This window comes from Nicotiana tomentosiformis, chromosome 2 (assembly GCF_000390325.3).
Source record: "Nicotiana tomentosiformis chromosome 2, ASM39032v3, whole genome shotgun sequence".
Taxonomy (NCBI): Eukaryota; Viridiplantae; Streptophyta; class Magnoliopsida; order Solanales; family Solanaceae; genus Nicotiana; species Nicotiana tomentosiformis.
Genome location: NC_090813.1, coordinates 106,478,218 through 106,499,543, shown reverse-complemented (window position 1 = coordinate 106,499,543; position 21,326 = coordinate 106,478,218). Strand labels below are relative to the sequence as shown.

The following is a 21,326-nucleotide window of genomic DNA, read 5'->3' as shown; positions in this document are numbered from 1 at the left end:
AAGAAAGCATCTTCCTACATCATTGAAGAAAAATATCACTGCCAACGTGAAAAACATAATGGTGTTAATAAAAAGTTTAGGACTTTGCCACCAGCTGAATCTTTGCCAAGAAATAAAACTGTTGGGTGAATATATTTTTGTTTGCAACAATGATACTATGACTGAAAATCTCAAAAGGGAGCTCTTTGCAACTTGCAAGTACAAGTCTAACGTGAAAATTCTTTGAAGAGATGATGCTACAAGGTCCAACGTGAAATTCTCTGAAATGCTACAAGATCTAATCTGAACTGCGAATTCAAAGAAAGCCCGGTACAATCTTTCTCAAGAATATCATACGAATTTTTTCCTACTTTGATCTACCGTTACGCAAAAGAGAATCGATTCAGGTATGTTAAGGCTATCCCTTCTTTCTTTTTGGCATGATCAATACGATACAAACGAAACGAGCAAATGCACAATTTCTATAAATGACTCTATTCATAGAAATATTAGGGGTGTCTATTATTCTTAATTTTCCATGTGAATTATTATTATATCTTCTGTTCATGGGTCTCAGAAAAATACGTATTTGATAAAATTTATCCGACAGGCATATTATTTTTATGACATTTCGAGAAAAATCCTATTAACGTGTTTCTTATGCATTTCATGCATTTATACATGTACATTGACCCATTACCAGATGACGTTGTGTGTGTGTGTGCGTGTATATATATATATATATATATATATATATATATATATATATATATATATATATGGGATATGGAAAAGGTTACAGCGTTATATACGCACCACCACCTGATCATCTGGTATACATTGATGATTTGCCCACAGTGACTGAAATGATATGATGAGATGCCCTCAAAGGCTTGATGATACTATGAACGTATATACCTATGCATGGTATGACATTTATATGCATATGCATGACATTATAAAAATGAAATGACTCACAGAGTTATGCACACGTACATGTCGAGTCTTTTACTCCATGTTTCTCTCATTTCTATTATTTACTAATTTTCATTCCTTACATACTTGATACATTATTTGTACTGACATCCCTTTTGCCTGAGGACACTGCGTTTCATGCTCGCAGGTCTCGATAGACAGGTCGAGAGTCCTCCAAGTAGGCGATCAGCTAAACAGAAGATATTGGTGCACTCAATTTGCTTCGGAGTTACTTGTTTGGTCAGTATGATTTAGATGTGTATGGTTTGGTATGGCGGGGCTCTGTCCCGACTTTTATGATAATTATGTACTCTTAGAGGTTTGTAGGCATATGTCGTATACGTGAAAGATTGTACGGCCTTGTCGGCCTATGTTTTGAGTTTATAAATGATGATGTTGGCCTATTAAGCCCGTATGTCACATGTATATGATGATGTAATAAGAAAGATATATAACTTGGTATTCGGTTGAGTAAGGTACCGGGTGCCCGTCGCGGCCCATCGGTTTGGGTCGTGACACCAAGTCACTTCATTTCCTCCAATTCTATCCTCAGCACTTAGTATTGAGTTAAAGTCCCCCCCAAACCAACCAAGGCTTCCTGCATGTCCTGCTATGAATGACTAGGTCCTCCCACAGACTTCTTCTCTCCTATTTTGTATTAAAAGAATATACAAATGCCATCTCAAAAGATAACTGGAGTGGGATACTCAACACTTCACAAGTAATCAACCGAGCTGATTTGTATTTCAAAACAATCTGGTAGTAATCTGGTCTCAGAGTGACCAAGATTCTCCCATTATAGTGACAGTCCAAATTAGTAATATGCTTCCATCCTGTAAACAGTTTATCTGCTATTAACTCCATCTTTTCCTTTTTTATTTTGGATTATAGTAGGCCTATCAAGCTTACCTTTTCATCATTGCAAAGGAGTTTCACCTCCTTTTGCTTATTAGAGGCATTTAGACCCATAGTATTCTAACTTAGTAAGGTAACCATTCCCACTATGAGGAATAGTTAGTCCACCCATCTTACCACCTACTATCCCTTCCTTCATCTGATATAATGTTTCCTGTTTGTGCAAAATCTGGAATGGATTGGATTTTTCCAGCTGCTCATTCTGCTTTGGAACATTTTTGCCAAACTTATGTGAAGTTTTCCACCCTGATGCCTCCCCCCTTTCCTTTGTTGCATTCTGATCTCTGGCTTCATACTCCTATGATCTGCCTAATGTAGCACTAAGCAAGGTTTTCTTTATTACTGTGGAAGCCTCATGATCCTCCTGCCTTTTTTCATTTTCCACTTGAACTTGTTTTTCCTCCTGTTTACCATTTGGCTTGACATTATTCTGTTGATCAGTCGTTGGTACCTTCTTTTTAATCTACATACTGCCTCATCATGCCCATATTTCGCACAATGAGCACATAAAGTTGGTTTCCAATCATAGCTGATCCTATGCTCTATTATTCTGCCCTTTTCATTCCTAAACTTCACCACATCATGTAGTTTAGCATCCATTTTCACTTTCACTAATAATCGAGCAAAGTTAAGCCCATTTTCTTTCTCTGTATTTTGGTCTACCATTAATGGTTTACCCACCAAACTTCCTATCTCACTTAGTCCCCTTGGACTTCAGTACTTGAAATCCAATCCTGGCAATTTGATCCATATTGGTACTGTTAGTAGTTCCTCACGGGTGAACTCTAGCTCAGGTGTCCAAGCCTTAACAATAAAGGGTTTATTATCAAAATGGTAGATGCCCATTCGATAACCTCTTGCTTACCCATTATTGTGTCAAATAGTACCACAATTACTCCATTTTTCAACATTGCAATCCCGTAAATACCTAGTTTACCCCATAGCCTTTGGATGTAGGGTGAGCCCTCAGGACATAGCAAATAACTGTGTTCCCCCAATATTCTATTTCTGTACTTATATCATCTAGTTCAATTTCACCAAAAGTTGACTCACCGTGAGATTTAGGCTGCACATACTCCAATTTGTAACCAACATTCGAAATTTTTTTAATATCGAAATTGTCCCATACTGAGCTCTTCCTCCCCTGCAATTCTGGTGCCTCTTCTACTTCATCAGCCCATGATTTCCTTCCATTGTTCACATGCACAGATTGATCGCTGCTCATAGAGGCTTGTACCTCATTCCACAGTTGAATTATTTCGATTTGCTTGAGATTCTCATTCTTTTTATTTTTTGGTACTGTTCCATTAAAATTAGGGCTCAATTGCGTTTCACTCGAAGTTTCTTCTCTAACTATTTTGTCCTTGGTTCCTCGTTGAGCATTGCTCGAAGAGGCAGCTGATTTTCTCGCCATTATAGCTTTTTGAGATGGAATACGAGCTCTCTTACCCATGGTAGGCGCAGGTTAAGCTAACTTAACACACCGATACTTTAGAATCATATTTTAAATAATTTGCATGTAGGTTTGATGGAAGTGGTTTGCTTTCATTTCCTTTCTTTTAGGTCAAAATGACTTGGTCAAAACTCTTTTACGAGCCACTGGTAACGCAAATATATGAAAAAGAAAGCCAACGAATAAAGAATAAGTACATCCAGGCAACCCTTGTTGCGAATCCCCTTATTGCATGCATTTTTCTCCTATCTTCCTACGGAAAACCAACAAGTATGTTGAAACTGAACTCGGGTTCGGGCTATATACGCCCAGCGCACGATAGCATTTGGCCCCGTATGTTCTGGGTCCTTCCTCCAGCTCTCGTCTTTCTATATCATTCAGCGTCGCTCATTCACGACGAAGCCGGATCGTTACCCTCAATCCCGTTGTGGCCGTTTTGCCAGATCCAGAATTGTTTCGTTTTTGCTTCGCATTCACGCCCCTTTCGGTAATTTTCGTCGGATTTGAGTCGATCTGCTTGGGTTTTCAGGTATAGCGGATCTATTTACGCAATACATTACTAAATTTTTACCATTTTTTCTTTGAGTTTTCATTGAATAACTGCTTTGTTTCGGTATTCCAGATCGATTCAGGTAATATTTTTTCAATTTTTGTGAATTTGTAGGCTATTTGGATATTAATTAGTGGCAATTAGGGTTTCCTATTCTAGATTAAAAATTAGTTTTTTTAATTACCATTTAAGGTCCTTCAGGCTCCAGTGGATCAAGAGTCAAGAAATTGGAAGCATTTACGTGTTCGATTTCCAATAAATCTTAATTATTAGTAAATAGAACTGGTGTGGTTCGGTTGCAATCAATTTTTATTTTTCTAAAAGTAATTTGTTGAGTATGGACTCAGAAACTCTACAAATTTGGGTGTCACGAATAATTCACTTACTCTATTGCGGAGAAGGAGGAGAAGAAGAGAAACAGTGAAGGTTTTGAAATGTTCAAATTCTCTATCAATTCAATTTTTATATTTAATAAGGTCTGATTCGTTTCAATATCTGATCTTTGACAGATGTTGATTGTTTTTGTCTTCCGCTGATTAACTTAATTTGGTGTGCACCAGTTTGGTGGAATTTTTCTTTTTAATGTGTTATGGTGGAAAAAGTTATAGGTTTTCCAATGTGTGCCTATCAGCCTGTCACTGTGGTCATAACTTCATCTTCCTTCTCTGATCAGGGATCTGCTTTTTGGTCTTCTCATGAGTTATTGAGAATTTGTTTGGCTGATCCAGAACAACTATGCACGGATATGAAAGAGACGTAAGCTATTACTATATCTTTTTTAAATCCTTGCTTTTGCTTTGAAATTTTCATCTTCTGCTTTGGTATGACAGCTTTATTGTGTTCATTCAGGAGTTTGAGGAGTATGAAGATTTGGATGAATATGAGGAGGAAGGTGAAGAGCAAGAAGAGGACGAGGAGGGCGAAGAGGAATATGAGGAGGAAGAGCCTCAGCAGCCTCCACAAGAGTTGTTGGAGTACCTGGAGCTGAGACAACGACTGAAAGAAGATATCAGGAAACAGAGGAAGAAGGAATTAGGTTCTGTCAATGGCCGTTCAACTGAAATTAAGAAGGCTTTGCCGAGGGACAAGTGAGTGCCACTAGTGTGTTTCAGATTTTGGACACCCTTGTTTGTTTGTTTGTCAATATGTTACTTTGTGCTGGATTTTGAATTTATCAATTCTGTGTAATGAATGTACTCTCACTTAGTCTGTTGCATATTTCTAAATATTAGCTGTGTTCTGTCTCATGCATGGAATTGTGCTTTTCAAAACCACATATATCAAATACATTTTCAAAAAAAAACCACATATGTCAAATACATTTTCAAAAAAACCGCATATGTCAAATGGATCTTTTGGGTGTCTATTTATGCATATTCTTTGGAATATATGCCTTGTCTTCCCGCCACTCTAGTTTCAGTTGAAATTGTTCACCACTGAAGATTGATAAATATGATTTTTTTCCCAAATTCTGATTTCTACATTCTAAAAAATACTATAATTCTAATATTTTCTGTGTTTTTAATCTTCAAGGTGTAGTTGCACGAAATGTATCTCTTACCCTTTATAAAGATTTATTGGTGTATACATCTAGAATAAAGTTAATTGATTTCAGTTTTGAAGCTTATGCTGTTGGTCTTACTTCCTGTTTCTTTCTCGGCACTTTCAGTTATGGTTCCTTCTTTGGACCTTCCCAGCCTGTGATCGCTCAAAGAGTAATCCAAGAAAGCAAGTCGCTATTGGAGAATCCAAATTTGGCAGCAAAAGTCCTGAAATCAAACCATGCTGTATGTATCAATTTTAATTCATATGAAGATGCCTGTGCCTCAGTGTAGTTTTGTAATTCTACGATTAATGAAGGTTTGCAAATCATCATCACCTTATAAGTCCTCTCTAGTAGTGTACAACAGCTTTAGCTTCCACTTCCACACTACGAAAAATTAGTAATATCACATGACATGCCATTATTGCATGGTTAATTATTCTCATCTTCACTGGAGCCAATGGGCATTGAATGGCACATATACCTTTCCATTGATGTCAGGGCCTACATTATATCTGTTACAGAGCGTTTTCTGTTCTTGTAGAACGATAGGAGCTCTGCATCAAAACCCGCAGTATCAAAATCTGGTATTAGCAGCCATGCACCAAAGGTCACTAACGGGGTACTGAATTATTAGTGGAAATTAATGTACTCTTAATTGTGTTTTACTACTGATGATGTACTCTCTGTATTTTCTGATGCTTCTTTTAAACAATTTTTTGCCATATCAATTTCTGCAGTTGAAAACAAAGGTCCAGATGTTAAAAAATACAAGAGATTACTCATTTCTATTATCTGATGATGCTGAACTTCCTGCTCCATCAAAAGGTTCTGTACCTCATAAAGACTCTGCCCTTTATTCTGGTGCGCTTCCTATCATAGCTAATCTGGTTGTTTATTTAGTGGTTCAGGGCGTACGCCGTACTGTATTTATTGTGAAAATTTATTCAGGTTTTTTGGTGATATTGAAGATGCACGATTATCTTTACCACCAAGCAGCAAGCAATCTTTAAGCAATACGCGGAGAAAGCTGCTCAATGATCATGAAGTACGGAAACCTATACCAGGAAGCAGCCAAATGCAATCGAAACTGTTGACTCAGAAATCAGTTTCTGTTAGTAAGCAATCTCAACTAGCATTAGATTTGAGGAAACAGCTTAGTAGCAGTAAAGGGAGTGGGCCTGATCGGCCTTTGGGGCCAAAAGTGGTGCCTCCCAAAGTTATAGGGGTTCCAAATGGCAAGAGGGTTTTGACACCAGGCGTCAAGAGCACTGTGCCTGCTTTGCATAAGCCAACCCCTTCAAAGTTGCAACCTTCTATTCCAAGGCAGTCCTTAGTACAGAAAAAGGAACTGCTACAATCTGGAAAGTCAAAGGGGATATCAAATCAAGCTGGGCCTTCATCCAAATCTAAGCGGATGATGCAGAAACAGGCAGTGCCGTCATCCAAATCTCAGGTCTTACCTATGTTTTTTTTTTTTTTTTTAATGTTATCCATTTTATCTTTTCCTTGGGTTACAGAGATGAAGCTGCTTTCCCTCCGTTTTGGTTTGGGTTGGGGGGTTTGCCAGTAGTAGTGGTGATGGAGACCTGCTGATCCAAATTTGTGATTTTAACAGATAAAGCAAATGCCTCCTAAAACTGCAACCCGTTCTTTGGAAGATAGGCGCCCAGCAAGAAAACCAATGAGACATGATGAAGAAGGTGATGGAGCAGAAGCTATTAGTATGATTAGGAGGATGTTTGGGTACTTATCATTCCTTCCTTATAAGTTTCTTTTAGTTGATTTTTTATCCTTTTGGGAAGGTTGGTTTGCAATTTTTTTTTTTTGAAGCTCTAGCTTTTGTATTTCTGACATTGCTGGTTGCTTTAGAGTTGAGGGTTCGTGAGACCAGAAACTTTATAGTCTTGAAGGACTTTTTTGTACAAGTGGATAAACTTCCTAGTGGAAACTGATCAGGTGAAATATTCACGTTCTCTGATCAGATTCTCTTGCGGTTGAGGACACATACAAAAAAGTTGATTCAGATAAAACTTGTTTGATTGGTTCTTTATTTGATGTAGTTAAATTAAGATCACAATAAACTGCAAGATGTTGCTAGCTTTGATAATGCCTAATGTTGAATTTCATCTCGTTTTGTTGGCTTGAGAAAGTATGTCTTTTTTTGCAGGTATAATCCCAACAGGTATCAAGATGATGATGATACTAGTGATATGGAGGCTAATTTTGATGACATACTGAGGGAGGAAAAGCGAAGGTTGGTGAAATTGTCTCATATTTCTATACTTACTTTCAACATTTGTTAGTTCATGCTGAGCGCCTAGTTCACTTGATCTGCTAGTGTAAGCAATCCCACTCCCTCTGCTACTCCCATCTTCCCTTCAAGGGAATAACATGCACTTAATTCATTGGCTAGAAGTTCAAATTTAAGGCTTTCCTAGTTAGGCATTTCTTTTTTGTCTTTCTTTTTTATCTTATTTTGCATTTCATATATAGAGGGTCTAACATGCAGGGCATGCCCTCATCACCTAGTTTTTGACTACATGGGTGAAGTTGAGTGGAATACTGTTCTTTTTGCATATCCATTTGTTTTACTGTGATGCGAAGACAGAAAAAGACTGGAAACGGTAATTTCAAACCTATAGTTAACCTTCTTTCCTTCTGGCTTTAAAATGAGATTTTTTTTGAATTTTCCTGTACAAACTTTTCAAAACCTAACCAATGCTTATGGCTGCTGCTATGATGGGAAGCAGCAATTTTCTAGAATATATATTTAGGTTATGCAATGTGTGTTCGCAATTTTGTGTTCCTGTTAGTACTTATCTTGTCAAGATGAGTGCTTCAACGGTCTCCCGCACAAGTAAGAGAAGGTGCTGAATGCTGACCTACTTTTAATTTGTTTTCCAGTGCAAAAATAGCAAGGAAAGAGGACGAGGAAGAACTTCGGAAGATAGAAGAAGAAGAGAGGAGGGAGCAGTTGAGAAAACAGGCAAAGAAGCGCAAGTTGAGTCATCATTGAAGGGAAAGATGGTTTTCCATTGCTTGATAGAGAGAACTATTGAGGTTTTCATTTTTTGCTAGTTAGCCACAAAGTAAAGGGGGGATGTGGGGAATTTGTACAGGAATATTGAGTCTCCGCTTAATTTACCAATTGATTTGTTTCTATTGGTTGTTGTATTGAGATTTGAGCGTTGCCGCTCATTGCCCAATCAGTTGTAACATAATCTTTTTATCATTCTGCAGCTGCAATAATTTAATGCCCCTATTTGCTAAGCTAAATTTGAGAAAATTCTTGGGGCACGTGGTACAGCTTTTGAATTAGTTGCTGTACATTATATTTTGCCGTAACTTCACTTGTGCTGATTTGGATTATTTGTTGTCAAATTGACAAAATTTGAACGGTGATACAATGAATTTGAATAGACTAATGCTTATCCATTTGGATTCTCCTCTTCCAGATTAACTGTGTCGAAGATCAGTTATGTGAAATCAAACCACCCAATAATTTAATTTAGGAATTAGGACATAGAAGATGTTATTAGAATTTCGCAATTTGACGGTTATGGCGGGCGGTTTAAGCAGTTAAGAGGACTTTTTGGTCATTTTAAGCGTTATCTGCTATGTTGGAGCAAAATCACGTGACACTTTGACTCTACAAACTAGCAAAATCTCCACTCCATTCCTTTTTATCATATCTATTCACGTCTCTCTCTGTCACAGTCGTACACAATCTTCGCTACTGGACAATGATCACGGAGATGCTTTCCAGTTTATCGATCGCTAAAACTCCTCCTCCTCTTCGCATGTTCTCTCCGGCTAACGGCAAACCTTTCCGACTTTCGGTTATCTGTTGCGTCGGGTAATATTCTTTTCTAGTATAACTCATTGATTCTATTTCTTTCTCTTATTTGTTGCCTGTTTAAGCCATCCATTTGCTTGCTTGTCTTCAAATTGCAAAATATGCTATTCCTGATAGTTTATAACAGAGAAATATTTGTTTAGCATGAAAATTGGGAAAAAGTTGCGCTACGGTAGAGTTGCTCATTTCGTGGCAGATAGGTGAGGGAGCGTGGGAATAACATCTTTGCAGAAATGCAAGTGGAAGACGGCCCTCTCTCTCTATTCCGCACTAGCAGGGGGAGAACTTCATTTTCGGATATTGTCAAAGCAAATTGGATTTCAAAGAACTGAGAAGCATGTGGTTGAAACCTACAGATATATGAGTGTAGGTAAATTGGGTCGTGTTATTGGTTAAGGATTGGTGGGGAGCCATTTATTTGTCAAGTAGGTAAACTGCTCTTGATAACTGTGCTTTGCTGACCTCAGTATCCATGTTCAATGATAGATTGACTGAATATTAATTACTATGCTTTTCAGTTCCACCACCTACTCCAAGCAAAGCCAATCCCTTATGTTTATTTTGTTGTCAAAAAAAAAAAATAGTAGATGGGTGTCAGAGATACATGGGTGGAACGGTTCAAGAGCTTCACGTTCGAGTGAATCCCATAAGCCAGTGATCATAAACTCAATTGTTGCAAACTGCTGGAGATCTTAAACATTTTAGAAATTGTGTTCTAATTAAATGCTGAGCAGGTGTTGCATGCCCTCATCTTTGTTCATCTTGCAGATAAGTGTATAATGGGCAAAAGATAAGACGTTCCAATTACCCCATGTAATAACTCAACCTTTGTAGTGGGGAGGCCCTATATGGTGGCTTGCTCCCTGAGACTTTTTGAGTTGCCTTGGCGTTACGGAGTACCTTATTTACATATTAAATCAAAAGATGGGGCAAAAGAAGATACTGTTCTTCCACTTCAAGACACCAATGTTTCTTCATATAATGGGCTGAAATTTCTTTTGTTTGACTTATTTCAGGAAGAATGCAGAGAGTAATGGCTCAACTAGTGGACCTTTCCAGTTGGAGTGAGCACGAATCCATCCTTCTCCCCTCGCATCTAAGTTAGCATTTCTGTGTGACGAAAGTTTTTCCCTTTAATGTAATTAACTAAATTACTACATTGTTTTCAACCTAGGTTGGGAAACCACAGTAGTGATGAGGTACTGCAGCGTTCTTACTTCAGTTGCTTCAATCTTGCTTTACTACGTGTTTCCATCCATTGCAATATATTCATGTACTTTTTTATAGAATATTCCACAAATGAAGAGTGCTGAATTAGAAGAGAAAGGTAGTGACATTTGGCAACTTTTCGGAGAAGCTCAACAGAGTAAGTTATTGTTGATGTACTTTGTCTGTCCTAGTTTGCTTAGACCTGTGTTAACACACTTTCTTTTTTTTACTGAATGGCTTCCATATAGATATCTTGTACTTGAACAAACAACGCATCATGACCATGGAAGAGCTTGATAGAGTAAAAAGAGAGAAAAGTTCATTGCTTGATCAGATCGAGCAACTAGAGAGAACAAAGCTGATTAATACAAGAAAAGGTAGCGGTACAATTCTTGCAATCTTCTTGTATCTTTTGCAGGACCAATCAGAGAGTTTCCTTCAATGAAAAACCCATAGATATCCTACACATCAAAAGCCAAGAAACCCACAAAGGACGCCAAGGACATACCTAAAAATAAGATGAGCAATCTCAGTCAATGAGACCATACTATTAAAAAAACACAATAATGCTACCAACTTAACCAATGACATGCTGACACACAAAGTACTCAAAATAACCTCACCTAAGCGGCTAAAGAGACTATTTAGCGCATCAAAGGGATTACCACAAAACAAAAGGGCAAATTCAGTCAATTAACTACCCAAAATGTCACCTCCAGCAGAACCATCAATTGATCAATGAGATTATCTCCACAATTTTATGTTCAAGATTTAGCCTCAGATAGATGAACCAAAAAGAGCCTTTGAACTCACACTTCTATATGGTAGTAAAATGGAAGACAAAACTTCCTCAACTTAACACCAAAAGAGACTATATATTATAGTTTCCCTCTCTTTAGGAAAAAGAAATTATAATTTTCCACTTAGAAAATATATTGTTTAAGTATCAATATTAAGAATTTTAAGGTTAAGGTGAGCCAAGGATATAGAGGAAGAATATTTAGGTTAATCATGTTAGAAAATATATGAATTGTTGAAATACATTTTGGTCTCTTTTGATACTTCACAAGTGCTAGATTTAGGTTTGTGTAGGATGTGTAATCTTATGTCACATCTCCCTAACTTTGAAAAGTTTGTGTCTTGTTATCCATTTCTCTTTTCAATACGAGACTAGTGTCTATAATAGTTTAAAAAACAGGAATGTCCAAATGCCATTTAGGACGTAGAAAGTGATTCCTGTTACATGCTCTAGATTGTAGAGATAATGGTCAGTCTCCGACTTATATGCATTTACTTAACCGGTTTCTTGTACTTTTGGTATCTTCTCGTTCTGTCCTATCCTAATATATTTGACGATTCTTGTTATATGTTCTGGAGAGTGTGTATGTAATAAAACTAAGAGCTCATTGTTGGTTCCATGAAACAGATAAGTTCTCAATCACTGCTGAGTTACTTCTAAGGATAGACTCTATGGTTCTTACCAGTTTGATTGGGAGCAAGGAGGCATCAGACTTTAGAAGGCTGGTCATGGATTCAAAAGTCAGCATAGTTGATTATTTCTCTGATATAATGCATAAACAGGATACAGAGCTTCTGGCAGAGATGCGTCACTTCTCCGGGAAAAGTAGAAAGTAAGTTTTCAACGATGTGTCTCTCCAATGTGGTGACTATTTTCTGAAGATATGACTTTAGAAGAAAAACATTGAGAAGTTTCATGGGTTCAGAAGTTTCTATTTTACAATTTTCACCCAAATACTTCATTGCTTGATTTTCTTTTTGGATTAGTTTAGTTCAAGTAATCCATTTATTGTTAAAATTGTTTTAATCATAAAGGTGATACGGACCTGAAATTTTGGGTGATATGGATATAACGAAGATGTTGCAGGGGTGAATGAGTTGGAACTTTTCTTCTGGTATATGGTTTGAATCAGCTTGTTCCCGCCCCAATGCTGTCAGTTAGAAGTTTTTGCTATATACTGTAGGTCCCCACTAGTGTGCAGTAGTGCTAGATAATTTATAATAAATGAGTTTTCTGGGCTTCATCTGTTTTTTTTATACTGATTTCAGGTCAGGTTACCACATAATCCACATTTGTACTGAAATGGCACCAGTGGTCTCAGTTGGATCTTTGGCACTATATGTAACCGGCTTATCTTGTGCCTTGCAAAGAAACGGAAATCTGGTTGAGATTCTCTTACCCAAGTAATCAAGAATATTTATTTTCCGCTCTCATTTTTGGTTGGTTTACGATGAAAGGTTGCACCTGGGACATCTTTATTTATGCTTTTCTTGAACTATCATCTCAAGAGGGGTAATAAGAAACTATAAATATTCAGATATAGATAAAAAGAGATGGTATAAATACTCTATTTAAAGGAAATAAAGATCTACTTTGGTTATCTTATTTTTTAGAAGGCAATTCTAACTTGTTACACAAGTTACTTAAAGTTTCTCTCTGCTAAGTTCTAGGGGAACTAACACTCTGTGTTCATATTGGATCTCTTTACACCAATTTGCAAGACATATATTAGTTTAGTGTACGTCAGCTTCTATGCAATATGTGTCTATACATAGGTGGAGTCCTCATTCATATATTATCTTGTGCCTACTGCCTCTTCGTGTTTACTCTGTTTTAATCATGAGTGAAATTAATTAAAAATCTGCTGAATAAATTTTGTACAGGTATGCTAGCCTAAACTTAAATGAAGTTCATGGATTACGAGAAGTAGAAGCGGAGTTTTTTTCATACTTTAATGGTCAAATGCACGGAAACAGAATCTGGACTGGGTGAGTTTCTGCTTACTGTGTTATAAAGTCAAAATAAATATTTGGTCATTTTCCTTTCTGGGGCGAGGCTGGTTGTCAGGGAACTGGAAGAACATGGATATTTAAAGTTGGGAGTGAGCAGTTGTTCTCTAAACTATATCACACTGTTTATATCAATCTTGATCCTGATGCTAACAGCAGTGACCTTGTGTTCTTTGTTATACAGGGTTGTCTATGGCATTGGAGTGACTTTTATAGAACCTCTCTACTATTCGTCATTTTTCAGCCGCGAGAAAGTATATGGTTACTCAAATGATTTTGAACGGTTTGTAAATTCTGTTAAGATTACCTTGCAATTGAATGAAATAGGATAAGAATTTCATACTTCTTATTGTCTCCCCTTCTTAAACTTTTACCATCTTAAAGCCTTTTCCTCTAATTATGTACTTTCCCCATTCTTCTTATAGCTTATCCCAACTGGTTCTGGTTTGATGCATAATTGATTGAGTGATTAATGTGTACTTCCCCATCTCTGCAAGAGGGCCATTTGATACGCAACTATTGCCTTTTGTTTCTATTATTTTTTAATTTATAAATATTGAAAGGATCTTATTTATGCATGCCTTCAACTTAGTATGTTTACATTATCTTTATATCTGTCTTATGAAGTATATGTCTGATTTGGAATACTCTCTTTATATCAAATGTAATTAGAACTTGAAAGCATCTCAGAATGCAGGCCTTTCAGTTGGATTGCTTCATGATTTTGTTGGTCAACTCTTATTATGAGTTCTTATTTTTGGTTAACAGTGCTTGACTCTAACTGGAAAGAACTATAAATAACCAACATACTCCAGACACCAGTTGTTTGTTTAATATCTAATATTAATTTAAACACAATACTTCCAGCATTTTATAGTTTTGCTGACTCCTAATATGTTGTACGAATCTCAATTGGCTGCCTTTGCAACTTCTCCTGCTTCCCACTTGTCTAAACCACACAGATTTAGACAAGTACGGCAAATTCATATTGAACTAATTACTAATGTTGAAAAGATGGTTACACTACTCTTTGGAAGCAGTTGATCATGCTAAAGAAGAGATTTATTTTCTGTATAACTGCTTAGCTGGCATTTATGAAATCTTTCTAAGATCTTCTAAGAATAGTAACATCCAGGATGATAGCATACGCTGTGAAATGTGGTCAAGGTCCAATCAGATTTTCCCGCACCTCTACCCTTCTATTCTTTGCATCAAGATCCAATCTGGTGTGCTAATGCTAAGTAATGGGGATATCAATTTAGCTCTTTTTAAGTTGTCACGGTGGAAAAATGATAGTATTTGTTTGTTGTTTAGAGCTGAACTCAGGTAGAAAATGACTTGTCTCTGTACAGTTGTTTAATTTTGCTGAACTTGTTTGTACTTTTTTTATCCAAAGACAAGCTCCTAACTGCTTGAGGCTAGCTTTTGAATACTTTTCTGTTTCACTAAACTGGATGTGTTGATACCATATCATGGTAAACTTATATTAGATTCTACTGTCTCTACTGAAATGCTCTTTATTCAACTGAGATATAATTCCTGGACAGTTGCTTAAATTGTTCTCTGGCTAATTCTCATGGGGATAGGAGTAAATGAGGCCAAAGCTGCAAATAATGTACCACGACTTCGTGAGATACTATGTTCATCACAGCATTGTCCACATTGTACGACAATAGAAGACTTGAGGACCATATTTGGAATAAATTACCATTTGGATGGTTGTTTTTTAAAGCATAGGTGTATATCTGTATATCTCATAGTCTTATTAGAAACAAGCACCTACTAGAGGGGCATTGCATTTGTGTACACCTCTACCCCTCACCTCCCCCTCCACCCCCACCCCCAGTCTCTTTGCAATGCAGCTGGCCAGCTGGTCGAAGAAGTTACTAAGTCACTTGTATTTGACTGTTGGTGGTGTTTGTATAGTTTTGTGATCTGTTCTTCCTGCATGCGCTTAAAACTTTGGGTGGTGTTTCTTTAGTTCTTCTGTTGTCAAGTAGTGACATGTATTTTCATGATTTCCTCTAAAATCTACTTTGATGGCAGATTCACCTACTTCTCTCGCGCTTCATTGGATTATATAGTTAAAGCAGGAAAGCAGCCCGATGTGCTTCATATACACAACTGGGAAACATCTATTGTTGGTCCATTGTTTTGGGACGTTTTTGTAGATCAGGTTCACTACCTAGCATTTGCATTCATCAATGATAAACTTCTTACTTCATGTTTACTAGTAGTTAGATAGATCTGGCATCACTCTGTTTCTCTTCAACGTGGATCCATTTGATTGCATTATTCCTTGCTGAATGTCCTCGTGACCTTATTGTTCAAAAGGGCAATTGACACGAAGAAACTACAATTTTTTGGTGGTAATTTTGATGGGTCTGGTTATCTCTTTCTTCTGTAAGTATCAACTAAAATGGGTTACTCCACGTACATGCAACTGAATTTTATTCTTATATGGTTCAGTTGACTAGTTCTCCTCTGAATGATGTAATTACCTGTTTTATATCTTAGGCACAAACCATGGCGATTGATGCTTCTGTTAAAATTTTCTTTTCTCTCTGCATTGTGGCTAATGCTTTCTTCCTTCTTGAATGTACAGGGACTTGGAGATACCAGGATAATGTTGACATGTCAAAGCTTCGAGTCTCAGGCAAGAGCCCCCATTATGTGTTCATTGACTATTCTACTCTTATAATTGCTTTGAAGTGTACCAAGCTCTTGACAATCTCAGAAGGTCATATGTGACAGTGTGTAGAGCAACCTGAGAAGTTAGCCCTATGTGGACTTGATCCTCACAGATTACATCGTTCTGATCGTCTGCAAGATAACAACAAGTCCCATCTTGTCAATGTTTTGAAGGTATTTGATGCTTTCTGACCTCTTAACTGTTTGTCACCATTGGATGCTTTAATGCAGTTACTGGACGTCATTTGGTCAATTAGCGGAATGTCTGAGTTTGCATTAGAAGGGTTTCCTGACTCATATTTAAATGCACATGATTTTCAGATAGACTTTTGAACCTGAAAGTAGGCACCGTGAACTCTCCATCCACACTTTTCATTTATATTTGCCTTTGAAGACTAGAAGTCATGTTTTTTGCCTTTTGTTTTCCTCGTTCAATGGATTATATCCAGATAAAGTTGAGCTTGTCTGGCCTGCATCATATAACATTTTGCTCCTTTTTTGCCTTTGTCCAGGCTGGGGTTGTTTACTCCAATAAAGTTATTATAATGTCATCCATGCAAACAAAAGGGCAGATAATTCATGCTATGAGTCATGGTCTGGAACCCACCTTAACTATACACAAGTACGTGTTCCTCTCAACGTTTTACAATTAGGACCGCTACGAATTTTGGATTCTTTTGCAAGTCGTTATTCTCTGCTAGAGACTCCGGACATGTTTTTACTTGCTGCAACATTTTAGTAGTCTCTCAGGTTTATTTTTCCTCTGGTGTTTATGGTACTGCATTTCATTTGATTGTAGGGACAAGTTAGTAGTTGCTCCTCCTGGATTTGATAGTTCAGCTTGGGATCCTTCAGCGGATAAGTATCTTCCTCAAAACTATAGTGCAGATAATATGAAGGGCAAATCTGTCTGCAAAGTCTCGTTGCAGCAGCATCTGGGGTTTCAGGATCAAGCGTCCATTATTCTTGTAAGTGTTACTCTTATTGAAGATTTACCTGCAAAAGTCTGTAACCAAACACTATAGATAGGGATTTCTCTCTTCTCTTAGCTTCTGCTTCATGAGATTGTCTAGGACAGTCTACCTAACAGATACCCTGCTACTAATTTAGGGGCATAATATATTACTCTAAGAGAAAGTAACGCTGAAGTTAGAAGGACGATGTAGCTGGGGGGGGGAGTTTCTGGAAATTTGAACAGACATTTTCTTCACTTTATACTGATGATTTTAGTTTCATGTAGTACATGAAGGACATTGAGCTGAGGAATATAGAGGTGTCCTTAATAGAATTTGATGAAAATGTCTGCTTTGCTGCTTGATATTATCCCTTACTCTATTGAATGTCTTTTAGGAACTTCTAAACGCTGAATTTTCTTTTTGAAAGTTATGGTTCCTCTTGGTAGGTTTCCCTAGGTATTATTCCGTGGAAGATCGATGACATGCAATTTGATGTGCGCCTCTTTTGCTCTCTGTGAAATCCCTTATAGATTCTTGATTATAGCTTGTTTGTTTTTGCAGAAGGCTTCCATCTATTGTAGTGTGTCCAGATGAGGACATTATTGCTGTTGTTCAAATTTTAATATCGTGCTCCAAAAATGTATCTGCATATGTTTAGCTACTAATGATGTATCTTCAGATAGGATGCATCTTCTCAGACATCTCTGATGTTGAACTAGAAAACCTCAAGACGCTTATTCGGATGGCTTCAAGGAGGGGTGTTCAGGTCGTTTCTTCTGAATATGCTTTGTGTGCTTTTCTCAAATAAACTAAATTCTTGTACCTTTTTTTTCTTGTACTTCTTTTTTTTATTTCTATTTCGTACAATTTTGGCCTGAGGTGAATTTAAATGGAGAAAATGGTCATTCAGGATTCATATAGCCGATCCCAACTCTTTTGGGACTGACGCGTAGTCGTTGTTGCTTTTCTCAAATAAATCATGGTTCTATGTATGTCTGTCTGCTGATTCGTAGCTAGCTGATGATTTTTTCAGGGAGTTTTATGTCACAAATTTTTATATCTGTTATTTTGCTCTTCCTTCGGAGTTTGTTAAACCAATGAGAATTTCAATTGGATGTGCAGTTTGTCTTCATGGGCTCGGGTCAAACTCCTGGTTTAAATATGGCATTGGAATATTTTGAGGAGGAACTCAAGGTAATTGCATTCCTTCTTTTGTCAGGGTATATTTGTGCCTCACCCTGCCTGTAATACCCATATCATTTAGTTATATCAGTATCTGTGACTGGAAAACTGAAAAGAACATAGCTAGCTACTTTTTTTAGAATGAGACAATTAGGTAGTCTGGTAGCACAAGTGTCAGCCATGATTCAACTCCTAACCGACCACCCAAGCTTTATCCTAATGGAACTTTGTCATTGTCGTTGTGTGAAGTTTGTGGCTAATCTCTTTGTAAGTTCTTCTCTTACAAAAATAAAGAAAGTCTAGAGTCAAAAGCTTTTGGGTTCTGCTAAAAAGTACGTACAAAGGTTACAGTCTGTTTAGCTCATGCCACGGGTCCAAATGCTGGGATTGGGTATGTTTGATTGTTGTAGCTACAAGGAGACATCTGTTGCTGCTGGAAGCTCCATTTGCTTCTTTATTTTTTTGTGCTCTCCTGAACCTGTCTGACAAATAAAACTGGATTTATATTGCTGGAATAGTTATCTGATAGCATTTCTTACATGTCAATCTTTTCTCCTAGCCATGTTAAGTCCCGTACAAGGTGCCTACTTCCTCATGTTTGGGAGTTTTTTACATGTTCTTTAAGCCTTTACAGTATTTCCCCTCTTGAGCAGCAAAATGTTTACTACCTTTTCCCTAAATCTTAGTCTGTTTTTGCTTTTCAAGGGTCAATTCGACCTTTTTGTGGTCTTGAATTGGACATAGATTAATTTACTCTTTGGAAAAATGAAATTTAGATAATAGAAACTAGATGAAATGTACTAAAGGCTGCAACTTTTTCCACTAAGAAATGACAACATAATAAATTTGAGTACTATAGTCAAAGATCTATTTCTTTCACTCTTGGGAAGAGAAACTGGACTAAGATCCTGGGACAAATGAAGTACTTGTTAAATTCACCTGATGTATTTTCAGCCGCTACTGGTCAGAAACCAGTTTGTCTGTTGGCTTCTAATTGAGAACCACAGATGTGATGTAACTGTTGTTTGGAATAACTAAATTGTGAAGTACAAAGTCCATAATTGGAAACAAGTTGCATCAGAATTCTTATCCCTTAAAGTGATTCTTCTTCCTAATGCCTGCATGAGATAGCTTCTATTTTCTTGGTACTTTTATGTGCAATATTTCAATGTTGAATATATCTTAATATGGACATTCCCAGACTAGATTAAAGATGCAGTGCACATGATTACCTTCATTGTAGAGTATAATTAGCTTACAAAATTTATTGGAACTAAATTATTGTTGAATTTTTCAATACCACAGGATGAGAACATGAGATTCCTTAGCAAATATGACGAAGCTTTAGCACATTTGGTACTTGCAGGATCTGACATCATGCTATGCCCTTCTTATGATGATACAGTACTCCAAGTACCGGTAAGTGGTTTACGTAAAACTCTATCCTTCGCAATCATTTTGTCGGCTAACGTGGAAATAGAAATGAAATGCTATTTTAATTAAAAGAGAAAAAAGAGACCACCACGTACCATGGGGTTATGCCCCCCCACCCACCTTCTTACTAATAACTCTAAAGGAGTAAATAGGAGTTTTATGGAAGCCTGAAGCTGAAGCCTTGCCTTCAAGTTACAAAGAGAGACCAACAGCTAAGAGCATAAGCCTAACCCAATCATTACAGAATGGGACGTGACACCCTTAAATACTCAGAAGGCTTACTAACTTCCAGTTTATCTAAATGATCCTTTGTTCCAGAAAAAGATCACAATGGGACGAATCTTGCAATACACCTCTTGGAACTGGCCTGAATTTCATTAAATAATCCACATGCTGATCATGTTCTTGCAAGCATGTTGGATCCCTGATTTAGGTGTCTCTCAATACTCTAGCGTATATATCTGCCTTGAGAAATACTGAAACCTTTTATTATGAAAAGGAGAAATAAGTGTTGCTTCGCTTGATTTGCATTTACCTCCAGCTGTGCCACCATCGGTCGCATTGCCCACCGAAGAACCAAAACATTTAATTTCAGCCCTTTCATATAAGCCTTATCTAAGAGACTGCAAGACAGGAATTACAATTTAGCATGCAAACATTGGCCGCACATTTTGCTTCAGATGAAGAAGAAACATACTGTCATTAGAAGAGTACTTGTGATACATGTATCATTCTTTTGCTTTCCACAGTGAATTGATTAACCTTTTTAATTGACACATAAATTAACATCATGTTTGCTTCCCTTTAGAGTCTTTAGATTTTAATCTGCCTGTTTTTTTCTATATATCCTGAAATTTTAATGCTTCTGATGTTTTCTCTGTTTATATGTCTGTAGCTCAAGGCCATGAGATATGGAGCTGTGCCTATTCTACTGAATTTTACGGAGAGCAAATTCGGGTTAGTTAACAACATATGCAAAATGAGCTGAAAATTTTCATCCTGTGTCTTTATTTATGGTTTGTTATTTCTTTGCCTGTTGAGAAAGTTCACGTCTTTCATGGATAAACAGGCACTTTATGGACCGTGATCTTGAGGGCACCAAATTCTCTCGTTATATCAAAGATACCTTCGGCAATATGTCCCTGAACCAAGCAATTGAAGAACTTGTACGTACTTGAGTCTTTCTCACCCCCTTCCCCTCTTCCCTTCCCATGCGCCCGAAATAACTTAATAAATGAGTATGAAAAAACTTTACTCTTATTCAGCTGTCTGCTCCTTTTAAGTACTTTACTACCCAGAAAAGAGCAGGCCTTTTAATCTTGCTTTATGTCATGTTATTACAGAAGAACAACCAATCAAAATGGGACAAGAAGATTGTCGATGCCATGACAACGGATTTTTCGTGGGAGGCAGAGTGCTGTGACATTCATATCTCTGCATATACAGCAATAAAGAACTTGTAAAATAGATTTTCTGTACATATTCATGCATTTATATCTTTGACCACGCCTTGGAGGTACCTATTACATATAGTCTAGAGGGGAGGGGCTTTTGTTATCTTAAGAAAGAAAAAAAAAGAGATTAAAACGTCTATCCTTTTAGAGTCAATTGTTTTAGTCAATAGTACGGACATAAGTGCGGGCATTGCCTATTCTAACGAATAATTGAATGTCCTCTCTAATGAATAGTCGATATGAAGGAGTACATCTAAAAAACATTGCCTGTTCTGTCTTTCCCCTCTTCTATGACACCCCAACCCCCGTCCCCCAGTC

General features: G+C 37.2%; 2 protein-coding genes across 12 annotated transcripts; both read left to right on the top strand.

The window, feature by feature from the left end:
• Window positions 1-3,469: 3,469 nt before the first annotated feature.
• Window positions 3,470-8,694, top strand: LOC104120121 (protein spt2-like). Of its 8 annotated transcripts, XR_004503386.2 has the most exons (11): window positions 3,470-3,851; window positions 4,546-4,628; window positions 4,722-4,960; window positions 5,542-5,659; window positions 5,960-6,037; window positions 6,156-6,279; window positions 6,387-6,871; window positions 7,034-7,161; window positions 7,288-7,374; window positions 7,586-7,672; window positions 8,323-8,470. XR_004503386.2 is itself a non-coding variant. In XM_009631830.4 (10 exons), the coding sequence occupies exons 2-9, from the start codon at window positions 4,608-4,610 to the stop codon at window positions 7,654-7,656; spliced, it is 1,284 nt and encodes a 427-aa protein (XP_009630125.1). In that variant the 5' UTR covers window positions 3,471-3,851; window positions 4,546-4,607; the 3' UTR covers window positions 7,657-7,672; window positions 8,323-8,694. The 8 variants fall into 8 exon arrangements, 7 of the variants coding, with proteins under 7 accessions (XP_009630125.1, XP_009630122.1, XP_009630124.1 ...); XM_009631830.4 differs by lacking the exon at window positions 7,288-7,374 and having other exon boundaries at window positions 3,471-3,851; window positions 7,034-7,181; window positions 8,323-8,694; XM_009631827.4 differs by lacking the exon at window positions 7,288-7,374 and having other exon boundaries at window positions 3,473-3,851; window positions 5,960-6,025; window positions 8,323-8,694.
• Window positions 8,695-9,063: 369 nt separating this feature from the next.
• Window positions 9,064-21,287, top strand: LOC104120120 (probable starch synthase 4, chloroplastic/amyloplastic). Of its 4 annotated transcripts, XM_070195939.1 has the most exons (21): window positions 9,201-9,274; window positions 9,418-9,703; window positions 10,291-10,338; window positions 10,449-10,473; window positions 10,562-10,640; window positions 10,732-10,860; window positions 11,910-12,114; window positions 12,551-12,685; window positions 13,166-13,270; window positions 13,476-13,574; window positions 15,338-15,467; window positions 15,897-15,947; window positions 16,046-16,156; window positions 16,495-16,604; window positions 16,782-16,950; window positions 17,618-17,704; window positions 18,061-18,132; window positions 19,426-19,539; window positions 20,450-20,511; window positions 20,624-20,720; window positions 20,898-21,287. In XM_070195939.1, the coding sequence occupies exons 5-21, from the start codon at window positions 10,574-10,576 to the stop codon at window positions 21,015-21,017; spliced, it is 1,863 nt and encodes a 620-aa protein (XP_070052040.1). In that variant the 5' UTR covers window positions 9,201-9,274; window positions 9,418-9,703; window positions 10,291-10,338; window positions 10,449-10,473; window positions 10,562-10,573; the 3' UTR covers window positions 21,018-21,287. The 4 variants fall into 4 exon arrangements, with proteins under 4 accessions (XP_070052039.1, XP_009630115.1, XP_070052038.1 ...); XM_070195938.1 differs by lacking the exon at window positions 9,418-9,703 and having other exon boundaries at window positions 9,064-9,274; window positions 16,495-16,608; window positions 16,789-16,950; XM_009631820.4 differs by lacking the exon at window positions 9,418-9,703 and having other exon boundaries at window positions 9,065-9,274.
• Window positions 21,288-21,326: the final 39 nt, after the last annotated feature.